General features: G+C 48.5%; 1 protein-coding gene across 2 annotated transcripts in view; it reads left to right on the top strand.

Annotated features, from left to right (window-relative positions):
• NALCN (sodium leak channel, non-selective) overlaps positions 1-13,535 on the top strand; it is a 263,906-nt gene extending 250,371 nt beyond the window's left edge. For both annotated transcript variants that reach the window (XM_060079639.1, XM_060079640.1), the window contains 5 exons: positions 1,324-1,481; positions 4,086-4,236; positions 5,790-5,939; positions 8,203-8,320; positions 11,303-13,535. In XM_060079639.1, coding sequence (XP_059935622.1) covers positions 1,324-1,481; positions 4,086-4,236; positions 5,790-5,939; positions 8,203-8,320; positions 11,303-11,496 — 771 coding nt within the window. In that variant the 3' untranslated portion in view covers positions 11,497-13,535. The remainder of the gene's footprint in view (positions 1-1,323; positions 1,482-4,085; positions 4,237-5,789; positions 5,940-8,202; positions 8,321-11,302) is intronic.
• Positions 13,536-18,067: the final 4,532 nt, after the last annotated feature.

Here is an 18,067-nt window from a genome sequence, read left to right as displayed (position 1 = left end):
ACAGTGAACGAGACGGCAAGGTCCCCAAGCCCACAGAGCCTGTGTTCCATTGTGGGGAGACAAGCGATAAAGGGGGAAACAATCATGATTGTAATAATTATTACCATTTCAGGAAGTTATAAGCACTCTGAAGACGGTGGTGGCACGGGACAGAGTGGTTGGGGGGGGGCAGATGCTTTAGCGGGGTGGTCTTGACGGCCTGGCTGAGGACGTGTTATTTGACGTCACACCTGACAAACGAGGGAAGTTCAGCCATGGGCAGACCTGGGGGAAGATCTGAAAATAGTTTCTGGAAGACACGACGGTAGACAGAGAGGCCAGGGAGCCAGAGGCGGAGCACACGGGGTCCTGGACCAGCGCTGGGGTCTGCACCGCCATGCAGGACTCTCTCCAGCCCCTGGGCTCGCTCCCTCTCTCCTTGGGGGCCCCCAGGCACTGGCCTGGGGGGGTTTCTTCCGAGACAGTGACCTGCGTGTGCAGACACCTGTCTGGCCCTGTCTCTGTCTCACCTGGATCCACTCAGGTCTCCGTAACTGCCGCCGCCAGGAACCTGCTTTCCACCGACACACACGGAAGGCAACACCACCGCTCACACGTGTAGACGTTCGTAACGGACAGGAATTCACAGGCTACCAACATCCCTGCCTCTCACCCAACTCCTTAACTCAAAGTCACAGCCAGGCTGGCACCGTAGGTTTTGTTGCCCTGAACGGGGTGACATGTGTTAGGTCCTCGGAATCTGGATCTGCTCCGACCAGCAAGAGGGCAGAGCTGGGAGCCCCGTCCTGCTGGATGTCATCGTCCTAATAACAGAGAAGCCCCGAAAAGGAGTGGTCTTTCCCTAGAAGGGTAGCTCAGAGCCCGTGGTGAGAAGTCCCCAGCATCTGGACTAAGTGGAGGCTCGTACACACGTGTCGGCCCCATTTTTTCCGCCACGTGCGTTACTGGCCCACTTGGCATGTGTGTTAGAGAAACAGGTGAACACGGGCTGACGCAGTGCAGCGGGCAACAGGAAGGCGGGGAGAGTAGGAGCTGGGCCCGGGGAGGCCGAGGGTCCACTCTGCTTCCTCCTCGCCCCCGCGTGGCGGCGGGACGCCCCCTAGAACCAGAGATGCTCCGGCAGCAACTCCACGGGCTGGGCTCCTAATCCCGGGCTCCCCTGGGTGCACAGGGGCCCCCGGCCTCGGGGAGGCCAGAGGCTTCCTTGCGCGGGTGCTGATTATGTTAGCTTTTGAGAGCTGGCTGTGGGCTCTTTTGCTGTGAAGACAGAAGCCCAAGCGAATCACTGTGGCCTGTTTCCGAGTGACCGTGCTCTGTCCCCAGGGGGTGATCCCGACTTTCCGCGTCAAGTTCCTGCTGCGGCTTCTGCGGGGGAGGCTGGAGGTGGACCTGGACAAGGACAAGCTTCTGTTCAAGCACATGTGCTACGAGATGGAGAGGCTGCACAACGGCGGTGATGTCACCTTCCATGACGTGCTCAGGTACCGCGGTTCACAGTCCTGCGTCTCCGCTGCCCGGGGAGGGAAGCCGGGCCGCCCCTCATTCCGCAGGAAGGAAGCGGTCCAGGAGGGCCGGGCACCTGCTCCGTTCCTCAGGCCCCTGTGGTCAAGCGGGAGCCACAGCCCCCGACCTTCTCACTCACGGGTCCGGCCACAGTCGGCCTGGCCCGCCCGGGGACAGTTGCCCCTGGTTGGTTGACAAACCCCATTTTCCAGCCATTTCCTGAGAACCCAGACGGGACAAAGGGGCCCACAGAGGCTTGGCCCTTTCTTCTCTCTGAGAGGCTTCTGTATTACTCACTAGGATTGCTCTAACAAAATATTATACACTGAGCGGTTTAAACAGCAGGTTTAGTCTCCCAGTTCTGGAGGCTGGAAGTGAATTCAAGGTGTCAGCAGGCTGGGTTCCCTCTGGGGCTGTGAGGGGAGATCTGATCCAGGTCTCACCCAGCTGCTGGTGATTTGCTGGCCATTGTTGGTGTTTCTTGGCTTGTGGAAGCATCACCCTCATCTCTGCCTTCATCTGCATAAGGCGTGCTCCCTCTGTGTGTGGCTGTGTCTGTGTCCGTGTCCAGATGTCCCCTTTCATAAGGACACCAGTCATATTGGATTAAGGACCCACCCTACTCCAGCAGTGGCCTTATCCTAACTAACTACATCTGCAATGACCTATTTCCAAATAAGATCACACTTTGAAGTACTGGAGGTTAGGACTCCAACATAGCTTTTGTTGAGGGGAAAACAATGCAACCCATAACAGCTTCTTAAACGGGAGTCCATGGATAGAATTCAGAGGTCCGTGGTCTTGGAAAGGGAAACAATTACATCTTTATTTTCACTAATCACTCACTGAAATGCAGCATTTTCTTCAATGATATACCTGTATCTTTGTCACCAGTAGAAATCACAGACATTTTCACACGCATTACTGTGTGTCTGATATCTTAAAATATCCGTTACACTCACCAGTTCTGAGTTACAGTAGTCATTTGACCTCAGCTAGATGTTATTATTTAATGTAATAATACAGAAGCACTTATGTTGCTACGTCATCACCTTTTCAAAGAAAATAATTTGAGAACTGTATTTCGATATAACCGGTTTCCTTTGTAATGCAGATTTTTTAATGCATTTAAAACCTTATTCTAAGAAATGTCCCATTAGCTGCACTGCCAAAGGATCCATGCCCCAGAAAAAGTCAAGAACCCTCCTCTGCCACCAGTAACTATTTTCATCATGTTGCCTACACCTGGCAAGTTAAATGTTGGGTATTGTGTCACAAATTTCAGGAGCATTCAGGCGTACAGAAATACGTTGTGACTGGAATTTGAAAAAAGACCAGAACAGAGGGAAGATCTGAGAGTAGTTCTCTCAGGTTGTCGATTTTACCTCCCTCTCTTCACTTCTTCCAGGGGCAAGCCAAAAGGCAGGAAAAGATGAGGCAGAAAACACCGATGAACAGCAAAGGATGCCATCTCTCTCAGAATGTCACTCCATCTTCCCTCCTAGTGACAAATATTTTTAGGCTGAAAGTCAGATGCATAGACGTATCACTGTCCCTAATAATTAACACACAGCCTCTCTGGATCACACTGGTGTGTCTGATGACATGGACCCAGGAGAAGTTGATGGTGGCGTCCTTTGCCTCTCCCTACCCCTCTAGCCCTGGATATGATGACAACTGTTCAACAATGATGAGATTCTTGATGAGGCAGAGAAGAGAGGAAGAGCAAACGTGCTTTCTTCCCCCACGGTGGGAAGAACCTTAGCAAACAAGAGTAGGTCATTGTACCAGGGCTGCACCTGCACGGGGAGGGCCCCTCAGGCGCCTCCAGGCTGTGATCTGGACTAAGCAGATGGTTCTGAGCTCGAAGCTCGGGGCAGGCAGAGGCTGAGCAATAACCTGGGTACCGCAGCTGCACCAGGGAGCACCAGAAGGCGCTGTGCCTTTGGCTCTGAGCCCCTCAGCCTGGATGCATGAGGTGCCTTATTGCCCAGGGGCCCCAGTGCAGCACGTCAACTGTGTTGCTTTCATTTGCCACTGCCTGGGCCTATTGTATCAAGGGCCAAATGGGAGTGAACATTCTACCCTGGCTTTGCACCCATCTAACATGAATGAGGAAGATGTAGGGGGCAAATGAGATAAATTGAGAGGGAAATGGCAGGGGGGATTGGATGCACGACCCACAGCCAAGCCTACTGACCATCACCAATTGGATCTGAATGTGAAGAAAGTATAGAAGGAGCAGCCTTCCTTCTACAGGGAAAGTTCCAGAGTCTTAAGCAGCTGATAATGTAGGTCAGGGCCTAGCCTGGACATTCTGTTTCACAAACGCTTATAGTGTTGTAAGTACCTTGCCAATACTAGCGAACTTCGTCACGTAGTAAGGTAGGTCTCATGACTCTCCCCGTGTGACAGATGAGGGAAGAGAGACAGAGAGGTGACATAACCAGCCCAAGCCCTCCAGCTGGTCAGGGCTGGCGTCCAAATGTTACATTGGTTGGATGGAGTGATGTTCTGTCTGGATTCTGAGAGTCTAGACGCCAGGTACCTCAGAGCTCATCACTGCGTGTTTCCCCCACCAGCATGCTTTCCTACCGGTCGGTTGACATCCGGAAGAGTTTGCAGCTGGAGGAGCTGCTCGCAAGGGAGCAGCTGGAGTACACCATCGAGGAGGAGGTGGCCAAGCAGACCATCCGCATGTGGCTGAAGAAGTGCTTAAAGCGCATCAGAGCCGTGAGTGAGCCGGGCCCATCAGGCTTTACTTCCTCCTCCCAAAGAAGGAGGAGAAGGAGGGTCAAAAGGCAAGAGCTCCTTCAGTACCTACACTGGAGCCTTCTGTGATCACCTTATGAGCCCACAACCACGTCACCTTTATCCACTTACGATGATTCAAACCTGAATTCTGGTCCACCTTCAGCCATACCCTCTTGAGCAGAGTCCATAAGAAATTTCCATTGAATCACATTTTTATAAATTAGCATGAATGTTGAAAAAGCAGTTTATGGATATTAAAATATTTATGATCTCCATTTATGAAACATGAGTGTTCACAATGCCAGAAGTCTCTACATACTGAATGGCAACTGAATTTACAAAACTACTTTTAAATTACTCCTAAAAATACCAACATGTTGTTGACAATGTTGTTTGATCTTTAATTAAAGACCGCCTCTCCCCAGAGTTTATGATCTGCTTCCTGAACTATAAGCTTTAAGACTCTCTAACTCATAAATCCATGAACATATACTGTGTTGACATAGACTGTGTTTACAGTGGGCACTTCTATTAGGTTATTACTTTTATGAGTGGTTTTGATCTATGCTTCACATACAGGGGAAAAAAATCAAACTAACCACTAAACATTTATCCATAACAGATTTTATTTTTTTATCCTATTTCTCAGAACAACACCAACTTCGAAACATATCTATTGGAGGAGAAAAGGTCCCCAGAGCAAGGAGCCAGTCCAACCTCGAATAGCAAGGCAGCTGCAGCAGCTGGGCCACCGTAGCCCTGCTAGGTCAGGGATCACGTCTGCCCCCCACAGGCCCTGACAGGGCACGGGCAGTGCCCACTCACCCCAGACTGTCCAGGCCTCAGTGTGCACCAAGACAGGTTGGCCCGCTGCCGGATTGGCCTGCTCCAACCAGAGCCAAGACAAGAGCGAAGCAAGGGTTTCACTCACCCACCCAAGTCTCCTGCCTCTTCCAATTTAGAGGAAAGGAGCGATCCACATTGGCTTAGTGAGCACAGTGTAAGATAAGAAGGGAAAAAAATAGGAACTCACGTTAATGATCTAAAACTTCTGTTATACTGTATAGCACGGAGAACTGTACTCAGTATTATGTAATAACCTATAAAGGAAAAGAATCTGAAAACGAATATTTGTATCTATATGTATAACTGAATCGCTGTGCTGTACACCTGAAACTTAAGACAGCATTGCAAATCAACCATACTTCGATTTAAAAAAAATGTTTTCAAAGAAGGAAAAAAACTCTATTTAAAGTAAAACACAAGGTAGTATCAGTGAGCATAACTATTCCAATTGTTATGCAAATGAAAACAGGATGGGAAGGCAATTCCTAAGTCTCCAAGTCCTCCTTTAAAGCAATCTGATACTCCTCGGGGAAATCAGTTAAGAACCTTTACTTGGAAGCTCTTAAGAGGTCACCAGGCATTCAGGTCCTCTGAAGAAGACAGAAGAAAATAAGATTTGAGCGGTGCGGGCAGGGGGATGCTGGGCTGGCATCCTGGTCCCTGAAAGAACAATCCTATTTCCATAGAAACAGCAGCAGTCCTGCAGCATCATCCACAGCCTGAGAGAGGGCCAACAGCAGGAGCTGAGCCGGTTTCTGAACCCGCCCAGTATTGAGACCACGCAGCCCAGTGAGGACCTGAACGCCAACAGTCAGGATAACGACACGCAACCCGAGGTACGGTGCAACCCGAGGTACGGTCCGGGCGGGAGGCGGCCGTCACCGGAGGGTGTTCGCAAAATGTGAATCGATGCCGTTCACGTGGTCATTTTAAACAAGTGACACTGTCTCTAATAGGAAGTTGAAAAAAGAAAACTGGAACACGTTGATCCAGGTGATTTGTGTCTTTGTCATCCTGAATCAGTGGAGGTTATCTCAAAAGATTCTGATTTGTACAGATACAAAAAACAGTGGGAAGGCTCTGAACTTAATAATCCTGTTGATTTTTGTCTAAAGAGTTAACATCACATGACTTAGGAGAACATGGCTTGCCTGAAGCTCTGTCCTAAGTGTTTTCTCCTCCTCACCAAGTCACAGAAACTTGCAGTAAAATGAGCAAAAATGCTTGCAGTTGGCCTTCCACCTCCTTAAATAGTCGGGCTCATTGAGGATTTGTCCTTCTTTAGCTGGGCATCAGAAGAGCATATGGAATTCGGGGAGTCTTAGTTTGAGGACCTTCTGTGTACTAGGGCCCGGCATAGTTTCATTTCTAGACTGCATCTGCACATCCATAAAAAAAAAAAAAGCACAGAGTCACCAGCGTCCTGGAGAGCTTGTGTGTGAGAAGCAGCTGGCAGGAGGCCTGGCCTTTGTGAGGCTTAGTTATGAATCAGCTGGAGCTGGTCTCGGATCTGGGTGTGTGGTGACACAGTCGGGGCAGGTGACAGACACTGAAGCCTGGGGCTCCGTGGACCAGCAGGACGCTCCAAGGGGCCCTCTTGTTCCACAGCCCAGTTTTGGGTGGATTCATGTCGTTGGCTCCCCAGCCAGTAGGAATCACGTGCCACCGACTACTTGTGCAGGGACGGTCAACACAGCAGGGACGTGGGGCTTCTACATTGGCCCTGCCGCCTGTCTGCCCTGAGGATGGCTGGCAGTGGTCGCGTGTGGTGCCGGGGTAAGAGCAAGACAGCTGATCTCGGGTGACCTTGGCCTGCAGCGGCTTGAAGCAGGATTTCGGTTCCCCGGGTGGAGACTGAAGTCAGGCTGCAGCAGTGTGAGTGCTGAATCCCAGCCACTAGACCACCAGGGACAAGGCCCTGGCCTGTCAGTTGTGTAGAAATGAATTGCCACAAAGAGAAAAAAAAGTAGTGAAACAAGTCAAGTGTTTCTTAGGAGGAAAAAGAATACGTGTGGCTAGACACACGGGCGGGCTCAGAGGGAGAGTCGCGCCCTCGTGGTGGTCTGAATCACTCATATGCGGCATTTCTTCCAGCTTCCTTTGGCCAGTCATCTTGCTTTGCCTGGTTCTGAGCCTGTATTTGGCCTATCTCAGGGTCCTCCCCTGTGTGCGCATGCCATCTTAGCCAAGATGGATTCTAGCAAAGAGGCCTATGGGTAGGCTGACATCACCTACCATGGGGTGGCGCCCCCCTCCCTTTTTGACCTCCGAGGAACCTTTCTGGCATGTGTAGTGGAGAAGGTCTCCTTGACCTCGAGGATGAGGAATATGTGGCCTCTTATCTGGGCAGGGCTCAGCCTCTCCTCCTCTTCGTCTTGGACTCTGTCCACGGGGGATGCACTCCAGCTGCTCAGCCTGGGGCCCATCTATCTCCTGCCTCACAGCCAGCGAGACAGGGGAGGTGACGGCAACAGAGCTGTCTGGTTTTAGGTCAAAAAGCCCAAGAGGGGCCACTGGGGAGAGGTGAGGACTACGGTGCTGCTAAGGAGAGGGGTGCGGATGGCAGACTGGAGACGGGGTCAGATGCACCGGGATCTGAGCATTTCTCTTTGGCTTCAGTCTTAATTGGTTTAAGTCTTGTTCTCTTCCGGGGCCCATCCTAGAGCTTTGTCCGCTGAGAACTCTTCTGGAGGCTCTGGGTTGGCAAGCGTGTACTGTCCCCAAACCAGGCAGTCCCGCTGTCCCCCCCGCCACCGCCCTGGTACGTGGCGGTGCCCCCAGGGGTGGCAGGTGTGTGGCCTTGGGAGTGGAGGAGTCTGGGAGGGACGCCCAAGAAAAAGCACCACCTGCAGGGTCGGGCCTGCCTTCCTCACCCTGTGCAGTGGTGACTCTTCCACTTTCCCTGACTCTTTTTACCCATTTTCACTCTTCCTGTCCCCATTGTTGACACTATGGGTCCGTGCTGTCTTCGCCACTTACTTTCCCGCGGGGCTTTCTTCCTTCCTTAAAATGAAACGAGGGTCCAGGCCAGTGCACAGAGGAGGAGGAGAGCACAGCTCGAGGAATAACCGCCTGATTCTCCCGCCCGCACCCCTGCAGACGAGCAGCCGGCAGCGGCTTCTGAGCCCCACGCTGTCGGACCGGGGAGCCAGTCGGCAGGATGCGGCCGAGGCCGGGAAGCCCCAGAGGAAGTTTGGCCAGTGGCGCCTGCCCTCGGGTATGTATGGCAAGTCCTTTCTCGAGCAAGTGGGGCATTTTCAGGGCATCCATGCTCTTTGTGTGTTTGGGGTCTTGAACTTCAAAATTCAGGTCTGCCTCTAAAGTTATATTTATAGACAGTGAACAATGAAAAAGGTATTTCCCTCATCAAAAACATTTCCCTCAAAATAACTTCTCTGAACAGAACAGTATTAGCCCTTGTGTTTAGCTAAGAGAAGGCAGCACCTATTAACAAAGATACCATAACCACGATCTAGAAAGTGGTGGCGATTACCACCAGGGACTTCTGGTGCACGTTCCAGGCATTCCCAAACGTAGGCAACATTCACATAATCTAAGAGGGAGTAGGTGGATACATGTCACTCAGAAATGACACAGGTTTCTCAAAGAAAGAACAACAAAACTTATTTAGTGCAATCTAATCTGTTATAGTACTAACAGCCAATCACTGTTGTGAAGGCCTTAACACGTGTTCCCTCCTTTAAGCCTCACGGTCCTATTGTTTTCCACATTTTATTGATTCAGTGAGAGCGTTTTCTTCTAGAGGGACGTGGGGGTCTGGAAAGCCAGGACAATCCCATTCAGGGCGCACAGAGGCGGCAGGAGAGCAATGATCTGCCCGGCCCAGGGTTTTCTCTGTGGAGAAGTGAGCCCGCGGGAAAGCGGGGGCTTCCTAGGCTCTAGAATTGTGTCCCTTCCTCAGCCCGATTCAGGTGAGGAGACAGAGACTGTTGCAAAGTCTTCCGTAGCACGTCTGTCCCGCAAAGCAGAAGACAGTGTGCCTTACCCTTGTCCAGCGCTGCTTACTTAACACCAGGGAGGGGAATCTCTTTTCTCCTACCCCGGAGGCTATTATGCAGGGATCAGAGAGAACCCGGACTTCCCTCCACCTGGTAAAGGAAAGCCGGGAGTGAGGGGAAACAAGATGAGTAAGTGCTGGGGCCAGGCCACGAACAACCCCAAATTACAGGCTGAGTGGTTTCAGCTTCGTCCTGTCAGCGGTCAGGCACCAGGAGAGATTTCTGAGCAAGACGTGACCTTTGGAATCCTGCTGAGGGAGACTCACATGGCGGCAGTGCAGAGAGTGGGCTGTCTGTGGCAGAGCCCCGAGGCAGGGTTACGAGCCACAGGATGGTGTAGTAGCGCGGGCGAGAGGCGATGAGGACACGGACGGAGGCGGGGGTCCAGGCCAGGCAGTGGTGCAACCGAGGTCCAGACCAGGCGGGGGTCCAGGCCATGGAGGGACGGACAGCAGAGACGACCTCGGGGAGAGGCACAGTCCTTGGTGTTCACTTAAAAGGATGAAAGAAAGGATGCTGTCAAAAGTGGCTTCCAAGGCCCATAGGTGGCCCCAGTGCCAGAAACGGTGATAATTAAAGGGACATGGTATTGGGGACGCCCTGAGTTTGAAGAGGCACTGGGCAAGAAAAAGAGCATTTGAAGATGGGGTACCAGCGATGCACCCCCCAGTGTCACGCTATGCATTTTTTTTCTTTTTTCCCTTTTATTTTTGTGTAAAAGTTGTATGCATTTAAGGTGTACAATGTGATGTTTTGATAAACGTTCACACTGTGAAATGATTATTACAGTTGAGCTAATTAACATATGCATCACCTCACAAAGCTACCATTTGTGTGTGTGTGTGTGTGTGTGTGTGTGTGTGGTTGAGTACACTTAAAATCTAGTCTTGCAGTAAATTTCAAGTATACAATACAGTATTATTAACTATATTCATCCTGCTGGACATTAGATCGCCAGAACTCATTCATCCTACACAACTGACACTCTGTACCCCTCGACCAACACCTCCCCATTTCCCCCACCTGCCCACCCATAGTAACCATCATTCTACTCTCTACTTCTATGAATTTGACTGTTTTAGATTCCACATGTAACTGAGAGCATACAGGATTTGTCTTCCTCTGTCTGACTGATTTCTCTTAGCATAATACCATCCAGGTCCATCCATGTTGCTGCAAATGGCAGGATTTCCTTCTTTTTTAAGGCTGAGTAATATTCCATTGAATACACACCACGGTTTCCTTATCCATTCATCCGTCGATGGACACAGGTTGTTTCCATATCTTGGCTATTGTGAATAATACTGCCATGAACATAGGGGTACACGTATCTCTTCAAGATAGTGATCTTGTCTCCTTCACGTGTGCACCCTCAAGTGGAGTGCTGGACCACATGGCGGTTCTGCTCTGCATTTTCTTAGGTTATCTCATTTAATCTATTTTAATTCTCACAATAGTCCAGTGAGGAAACTTGTAATTTCTTCATTTTGCACTTGAGGAAACTTGGGTTCAGAGGCATCAACTTGATGTTGGTTACATTTACAGGTCACAGAAGTGGGACCCCAAACCATGACTGATAGAATCCCAAAGCCATGAGTGTGTCAACAAAGTCTTCAAACAAACTGCTTTATTCAGGCACATGGATTGGAAAGATGAATGCTGCCCTTAGCGTATTTCAAATCTGTCCAGGAATCACGCCTTCTTCTCTGATGCTACACTTCTGTTTTTACAAAAAAAAAAAAAAAAAGTTATTTACCCACACCTTTCCTCCCTTACCTTCTCCAAACCTCTTCCTCTCCCCTCACTATTACACTATCCCTTCTTTTCCTTTGTTGTTTCTTTATATTTATATGCATATACTAATGAACACTGACTCATTTCTATGACACTTGATTTGCCCAAATTGGAACTTATAGTGATTTTTTTAGTTTTTGTAGTTATCTCAAATTGCAAGCAATATATTTTTTTCAAATGTTGTTTACTAGTTGCCCATTAACATGATTTTAAAGTCCATTATGGATATAAAGAACCAAGTGTTTGAAAGGTTTCATACGTGATGTCTATGGGTAGGACTTGCTCCTGGGAAGTATGACTGACAGGACCATCGGGGGGTTCAGGGATGGCTAGCGATGGGGGGAAGCCACACCAGGCTGCTCACGGGACCCTTGTTGATTCCACAGCACCAAAACCAATAAGCCACTCGGTGTCTTCGGTCAACTTACGGTTTGGAGGGCGGACCACAATGAAATCTGTCGTGTGCAAAATGAACCCCATGACAGACACAGCTTCCTGCGGTTCCGAGGTTAAGAAGTGGTGGACTCGGCAGCTGACCGTGGAGAGTGACGAAAGCGGAGACGACCTTCTGGACATTTAGATGGAAACCAGTGAAGATGCAAGTCCACTGGTGAAAACTGACTGCTGATATGTTCTTTCATTGTCCAGTGAGCAATCCGTAATTGATGTATAATTTAAGTCCAACTTGTAACGAGATTTTTAAAACTGATTTCTGTCCTGCCATAGGAAGGCATAAAACTGGGTCTGTCAAAGCTGTGTGTGTGATGGGTTATTATCACACGTTCAAGAGAATCTGCAAAATGGCAGTTTCGTAATATTAGAAACTATACCAACTATACCAGATGTAGATCATTCAGAATTTCATATATTCCATCTATGTAAACTAAGATATATTCATGTATGCTCTTATGCATTATTTTCACCCCCTGAAGAGTGCTTAGCCCAAAGTGGCCGATATTTATGGCGCAGGAGCTATATCTTTAGTTCACATTTTTCCTACTTCCTCTAGAGATACCTCTCTTGGGAGAATTTAATATTTATGATTGACCTGAAAATGTCAACACTGAGCTCATACTCAAATGATAGTAGTTTTACAAACTAGATTCTGAATTTTAAAAAGTATACTCTTTATCTCATGTTATTTTAAAAAACATGCACAAGCTATTAGAGATCAGAACAAGTCAATGTCTGTCCCCTTGGCCTGCTCCCCAGAGAACTGCGTGTGCAGCTACCAAGCCAAGAAATGGGCCCAAAGAGCTGACTGGTTTAAAACAAACCTGTACATGGATCACTTGGGGTACACAGTTACTTAAAGATGTTGAGTTTCTTAAAAAGCCTTTTAATAATAGAGTTTAGCAAAAAAAAAAAAAAAGTAAAACTACATGATTCAGCTTATTTTAAAAATCTTCGCATGTGTGATGTTACCCTTGGCTTCATTTCTTACCCAAGGTAGGTCTGTTTTGCCAGAAATCAGCGAAGACACTGAGTTGCCCTCAACACACCACTGCAATGTTCAATTCAAAACGATGCCACTGCTACCAGACTCCCCTATAGAAATAACGGTGCTCTCCAAAATCTCACTCCCAGCTCACTACTCAGTTACCTCACAGCTCCACTGTCTATGTTTCACACATCAGCCGTCCATGTCCTCTGGATGCAACAGTGGTTCTTTTATGCTGGGTCAACCAAGTAGAAGTGCATTGGGGCCTTTAACTACACAATTCTTTTTTTTTTTTTTTGTGGTACGCGGGCTTCTCACCGTTGTGGCCTCTCCCGTTGCGGAGCACAGGCTCCGGACGCGCAGGCTCAGCGGCCACGGCTCATGGGCCCAGCAGCTCCGCGGCACGTGGGATCTTCCCGGACCGGGACACGAACCCGTGTCCCCTGCATCGGCAGGCGGACTCTCAACCACTGCGCCACCAGGGAAGCCCTAACTGCACAATTCTTGATTGGAGATTTGCTGTTTAGATTACTTCTTTTTTATTTATTTATTTATTTATTTTTGGCTACCTTGGGTCTTCATTGCTGCGTGCGGGCTTTCTCTAGTTGCGGCGAGCGTGGGCTACTCTTTGTTGCAGTGCTCGGGCTTCTCATTGCGGTGGCTTCTCTTGTTGTGGAGCACAGGCTCTAGGCGTGCAGGCTTCAGTAGTTGTGGCACGCCAGGTCAGTAGTTGTGGCTCACGGGCTCTAGAGTGCAGGCTCAGTAGTTGTGGCGCACGGGCTTAGTTGCTCTTCAGCATGTAGGATCTTCCCGGGCCAGGGCTCGAACCCGTGTCCCCTGCATTGGCAGGCGGATTCTTAACCACTGCGCCACCAGGGAAATTCCTAGATTACTTCTTTTAATACAGTGTTGATCTCAGAATCCTTTGACCACCACCCTACTCCCGTGCTTTATGATCTATTTCTGTCTATTTAACATTCTTAACTAGCCAAATATCACATTCCTTCTGTATAACAAATGTGACATTGTGGTGACAGTCCATATAGTGTTTATATGATTAATTATGACAATACGATAATGGGCAATTAAAGCCAGTGCAGCCGAAAGGATTTTATTCCGTTATGTTCATTTAGAGTTTACTTTTTGTACATAAGAAAATAAAATAAATATTGGGTTTGTCAAAGAATTTACTTCGAGTTGATGATCATTTCTAAACCCTTTTCATGTGTGTGGGTTTGGGGGGTAGGAGACGGCTTGGTGGAGGGGCCCCTAAGGAGCTGGCGTTTTGCGAACTCTGTATTTGAATATTCCGTCGATAATTCGTTGGCAAAAGCTCTGTCCCTGCTGTTCACTTCGGCTCAGTTCCTGAGCCAGAAGGTTCCTTTCCCGTTCGTGCTCGTCAGGCTGAGTGACTACTCTGCACCTTCCACACTCCCAGGACCTTCGGCAGCGCATGGGTCTGTACTAGTGCTGCAGGAAAATGAGATGTGTTTCCTCTTGGCTCATTACACTTGAGTAATACAGCTTCATTCTCACAAAACGGCTGAGCCCTTTCTAAAACGTCGGTAATCGATGTTCAGCAGAACGTCATGGTTGTTCATTCTGCAGTGAAGCAAGGGGCGGAATAGCAATGCACTTAAAGCCACAGCACCCTACATTTGCAATGAAGGGAAACAACCAGACAACTCCTGGGGGACCCTAACGCCACTCTTTTCCTGAAGCCAGTAGAGCAGACGGCAAGCCCAGAAGATACATGCCTCACCCCCTTTTAGATTTTTCATCAACTTATAAACAGGCTGGTTATGCAGATGGGAAAACGTCAGCCACAATGTCCCCTGGTCCTTAGGGAGGGCAGACACTGATACTAACCCTGTCGTCATGCCACCCACTGCCTTTAATTAAGGGATGCTTTGGGTTCCGAAAGCATCAGAAAGTGTAAGGGATAGAATACTTGACGCAGAGACCCCCGGGGAACAGACCACACACGAACTGCACGTAAGGCGATTCAAGGGGACTCAAAGGGAACAGGGATGGAGAGAATGGCCAGACTGAGGCTATTCACTCTATTCTCAGTGGTGGTTCAAGAGCCACAGCCGTCAGCGGGGACTGGCCGTTTGTGCCCTGCCCGCGCTGCATCAGATCGAGCACACAGAAGAGATACTGGGCTTGTAAACCTTTAGCAAAAGCAGTTTCTAGGCCAGTTGAATGATGTGTTTGCCCGTTTCTTTGTAGAAAGTGGCACATACCATAGACAGGTGGTTTCCAGCGCACTGCTACCAGTGGCACTCTTCCTCAAAGTCCTTCAGAGGATCCCAAAATACTAAGCAGGCAAAAGCAAGGCAGCCCTAGTTGAAATTTGGGTGAAGATGAGAACCCCACCTACATGGCCTGTCTCCCGCCTGTTATGGACTGAGTTGTGTCCCCCCCTACCCAAAAAAAAGATGTGTTGGAATCCTAACTCCTAGCCCCTGTGGATGTGACCTTATTTGGGAATAGGGTCTTTGCAGATGTGATGAGTTAAGTTATGGTGAGGTCATACCAGAGTAGGGCGGGCCCTTAATTCAATACGACAGGCGTCATAAGAAGATGAGAGAGACGCTGAGGGAGGAGAAAGCGACGTGAAGACACAGGCTCCGAGGGAAGACACAGCCATGTGAAGACAGGGGCAGAGACCGGAGTGACGCCACCACAGGCAAGGAACGCCTAGGGTGACACGTCATTGCAAGAGACAAGGAAGGATCCTCCCCCAGGGGCACTGGAGGAAACACGGCCCCGCCATCACCTTGATTTCAGAGTTCTGGCCTCCAGAACGAGAACTGTGAGACAATACATTTGTTTTAAGCCACCCAAATGCTACAAAATGTGTAGTATTTCATTATAACAACTCACAAGCCCAGTCCATCCCCCAAAGACGGCCTGAACCATCCTAGTGTTCCAAGGAAACTAGTTTGAAAAACACTCATATAACTCAAAGATCATGAGCTTTGGAGTTCCACAGATTTTTCAAGTCCTGGATTTATTATAGTTACTCCTGGTGTAATCTTGGTTGAGTGTTATACCTCTGAGACAAAATTCAGCTTCTTGCTTTACAAAAGGCAGGAGAGGTGAATTCATTCACTCCGTTTACCTGAGTGCCTCACAAAATCTGCCAGATGGGCTTAGTCTGAGCTGATGTGCAACATACCCCAAACCATTGCACTAGCTGTCTAACCTCCCAACCAAAATCCCCCGCTGACCCGTTGTCAACTGGGCCACTTTTCTATCCACCATAGCAGGTTTCCAGCTTGAAGCAGGCCTGAGTCAGTGGAAGGGAAAAGATCTGATATTAAGTTCAAGTTGAACCATTCCAGTTTCTGAATTGAAACTGTATTTGCTACCTATGGGGACCACTGAACGTTTCTAATATCTAAGAGGGTGAGCAGATACGAAATACAGTCACATTCTGGGATACTGGGTGTTAGGACTTCAACATATGAATTTTAGGGGGACGCGATCCAGCCCATAACAGGGTCTGTCTCCCTGGCAGTGGTGCACATTAGAATAGCCTGGCAGGGGGCAAAAAGGTGAGCCCCAAGCCTGCCTGAACCCTAACCAGTACACTCAACTCTGAGTTTTCTTGCTTCCCAGAAGCCTAAAATCACAAAATCCATGTTTCCAGAATTAATGGAGAGGTCCACTTTTCTGAGTCAGTATGTGGAAAGAGACAGCCACCAAAACACTGATACCTTAAATCCCTGTGTGCAGCCTGGAAACTCACGGCTAGAGACTTTCTTCCCCAGTAAGCTCAGTTCAGCAACTTACTTTCATGTAGTATCACTGCCACACTACTACCTTCAAAAATTACATCTAGACCTCACACTCATTAAGATGGCTGCTACCAACATTTTTTAAAAAACTGAAAATAACAAATGTCGATGAGGATATGGAGAAACTGGAACCATGGTGCACTGCTGGTGGGAGGGTAAAGTGGTGCAGCCACTATGGAGATCAGTATAGTAGTTCCTCCAAAAATTAAAAATAGAATTACCATATGATTCCAGCATTACCATTTCTGAGTATATATCCAAAAGAATCAAAAGCAGGGTCTCAAAGAGGTATTTTTGTACAGCCCTGTTTATAGCAGCATTGTTCACAATAGCCAAAGGTGGAAGCAACCCAAATGTCCATTGATGGATGGATAAACAAAATGTCCATGCAAATGATCAAATATTACTGTCTTAAAAAGTAAGGAAATTGTGATACATGTAACAATATGGATGAACCTTGAGGACTTTTGCTTAGTGAAATTAGCAAGCCACAAAAAGACAAATACTGTATGATTCCACTTATATGAGGCACCTAGAAGTCATATTCATAGAGACAGAAAGTAGAATGGTGGTTGCCAGGGTCTGGGAGAGGGGGGACTTGTCACTCAGTGGGTGTAGAGTTTTGCAAGATGAAAGTTTTCTGGAGATTGGTTGCACAACAATGTGAATGTATTTAACCCTACTGAGCTGTACACTTTAAAATGATTAAAATAGTAAATTTTATGTTACATGCATTTTATCAAAATTAATTTTTTTCATTTTTAATATATTCTGTCATCTGATCCGAAAAGCTAGGGGCCAAATTAAAATAGCAAAACCATCCCAAAGCCACACTTAAATTACGCTTCCACATCCCCCTTGCTTTCTGTATATGACCAGTATACCTAGTTTAAATTTAATATTGATAGTTTATTATTTTCCCCAATGCTGTATGTCACTCATTCAAAATTAAACATCTTGCTGTAGTATGCCCAGTAAATATTCAAGTCCCATTTGAACGTTTAGAGGGCTGGCGTCACCACCCACTGAATTAATGAGTTTATTTGTTGGCAGCGTGCTCATCCTGATTCACAAGGCTACGTCAAAGGACTTGAGACACACGTCATTCCCCACAGGTACAGGCTTGACCTCCTCTGTCTTAAGCGGTCCCAGGAGCATTAGGACAGTTGTCTTGGGATATGTCAGACCCCAGGCACTGTCTTCTCTTTCAGAGTCTGCATTTCACGTTGGAAACAGCATGTAGGGCCCTACCCAGGGAAACACTGAAAGCACAACAACAGAACAGTCAGCTAGGGAACATCCGGCTGGCAACAGGTTGAGCGTGTATTCCAAAGGCCCCAGGGAGAGCTGTCACAGCGAACTCAGCTCTCTCCTCTGGTGCTGGGGACACTCAGCAGCTGGCTCGCCCAGGTCCAGAGCAGAGAAAGGCCTCCTTCTGGTCCTGTTTGAGCCAAGAGTCAAGAGGGCAGGAAGGAGTCCAGGCTCTCTTGATACCTTGCGGGGGACTCACAGACTCACTGAAACCCCCCTCAGGGGTTCATCAGGCTCTTCTCACGTAACCTCTTCCTGACCTCCGTGCAGGGCCCCAAACTGCCCCACTCCAGAAGCCTGCTTTTGCCTCCCCCAAGCTCTCATCCCAGCAAACACCACATTTCTGTGTTCTACCAACTGAACTTCAGAGCCAAACCCATGGAGAACTTCGAATCGGGTGTTCTTTTCGATCCACTGACTCCTTTTTCAGGGCAATGAAAAGGGGCCTTGCTCAGGGCCAGGTCAAGAGATAACTGGGAACTCTGCAAAGCCCGAAGGAGCACAGCCTGAAGGTCCAGGCTGGGTCCTCACTTCCGACAGCCACCTTGAGCCGACACGTCACACCACCAGCCCTGATGGTCTTACGCAGGGGT

The sequence above is a fragment of the Mesoplodon densirostris genome, chromosome 17 (genome assembly GCF_025265405.1).
Source record: "Mesoplodon densirostris isolate mMesDen1 chromosome 17, mMesDen1 primary haplotype, whole genome shotgun sequence".
Classification (NCBI taxonomy): Eukaryota; Metazoa; Chordata; class Mammalia; order Artiodactyla; family Ziphiidae; genus Mesoplodon; species Mesoplodon densirostris.
This window is presented reverse-complemented; position numbering and strand designations above follow the sequence as displayed.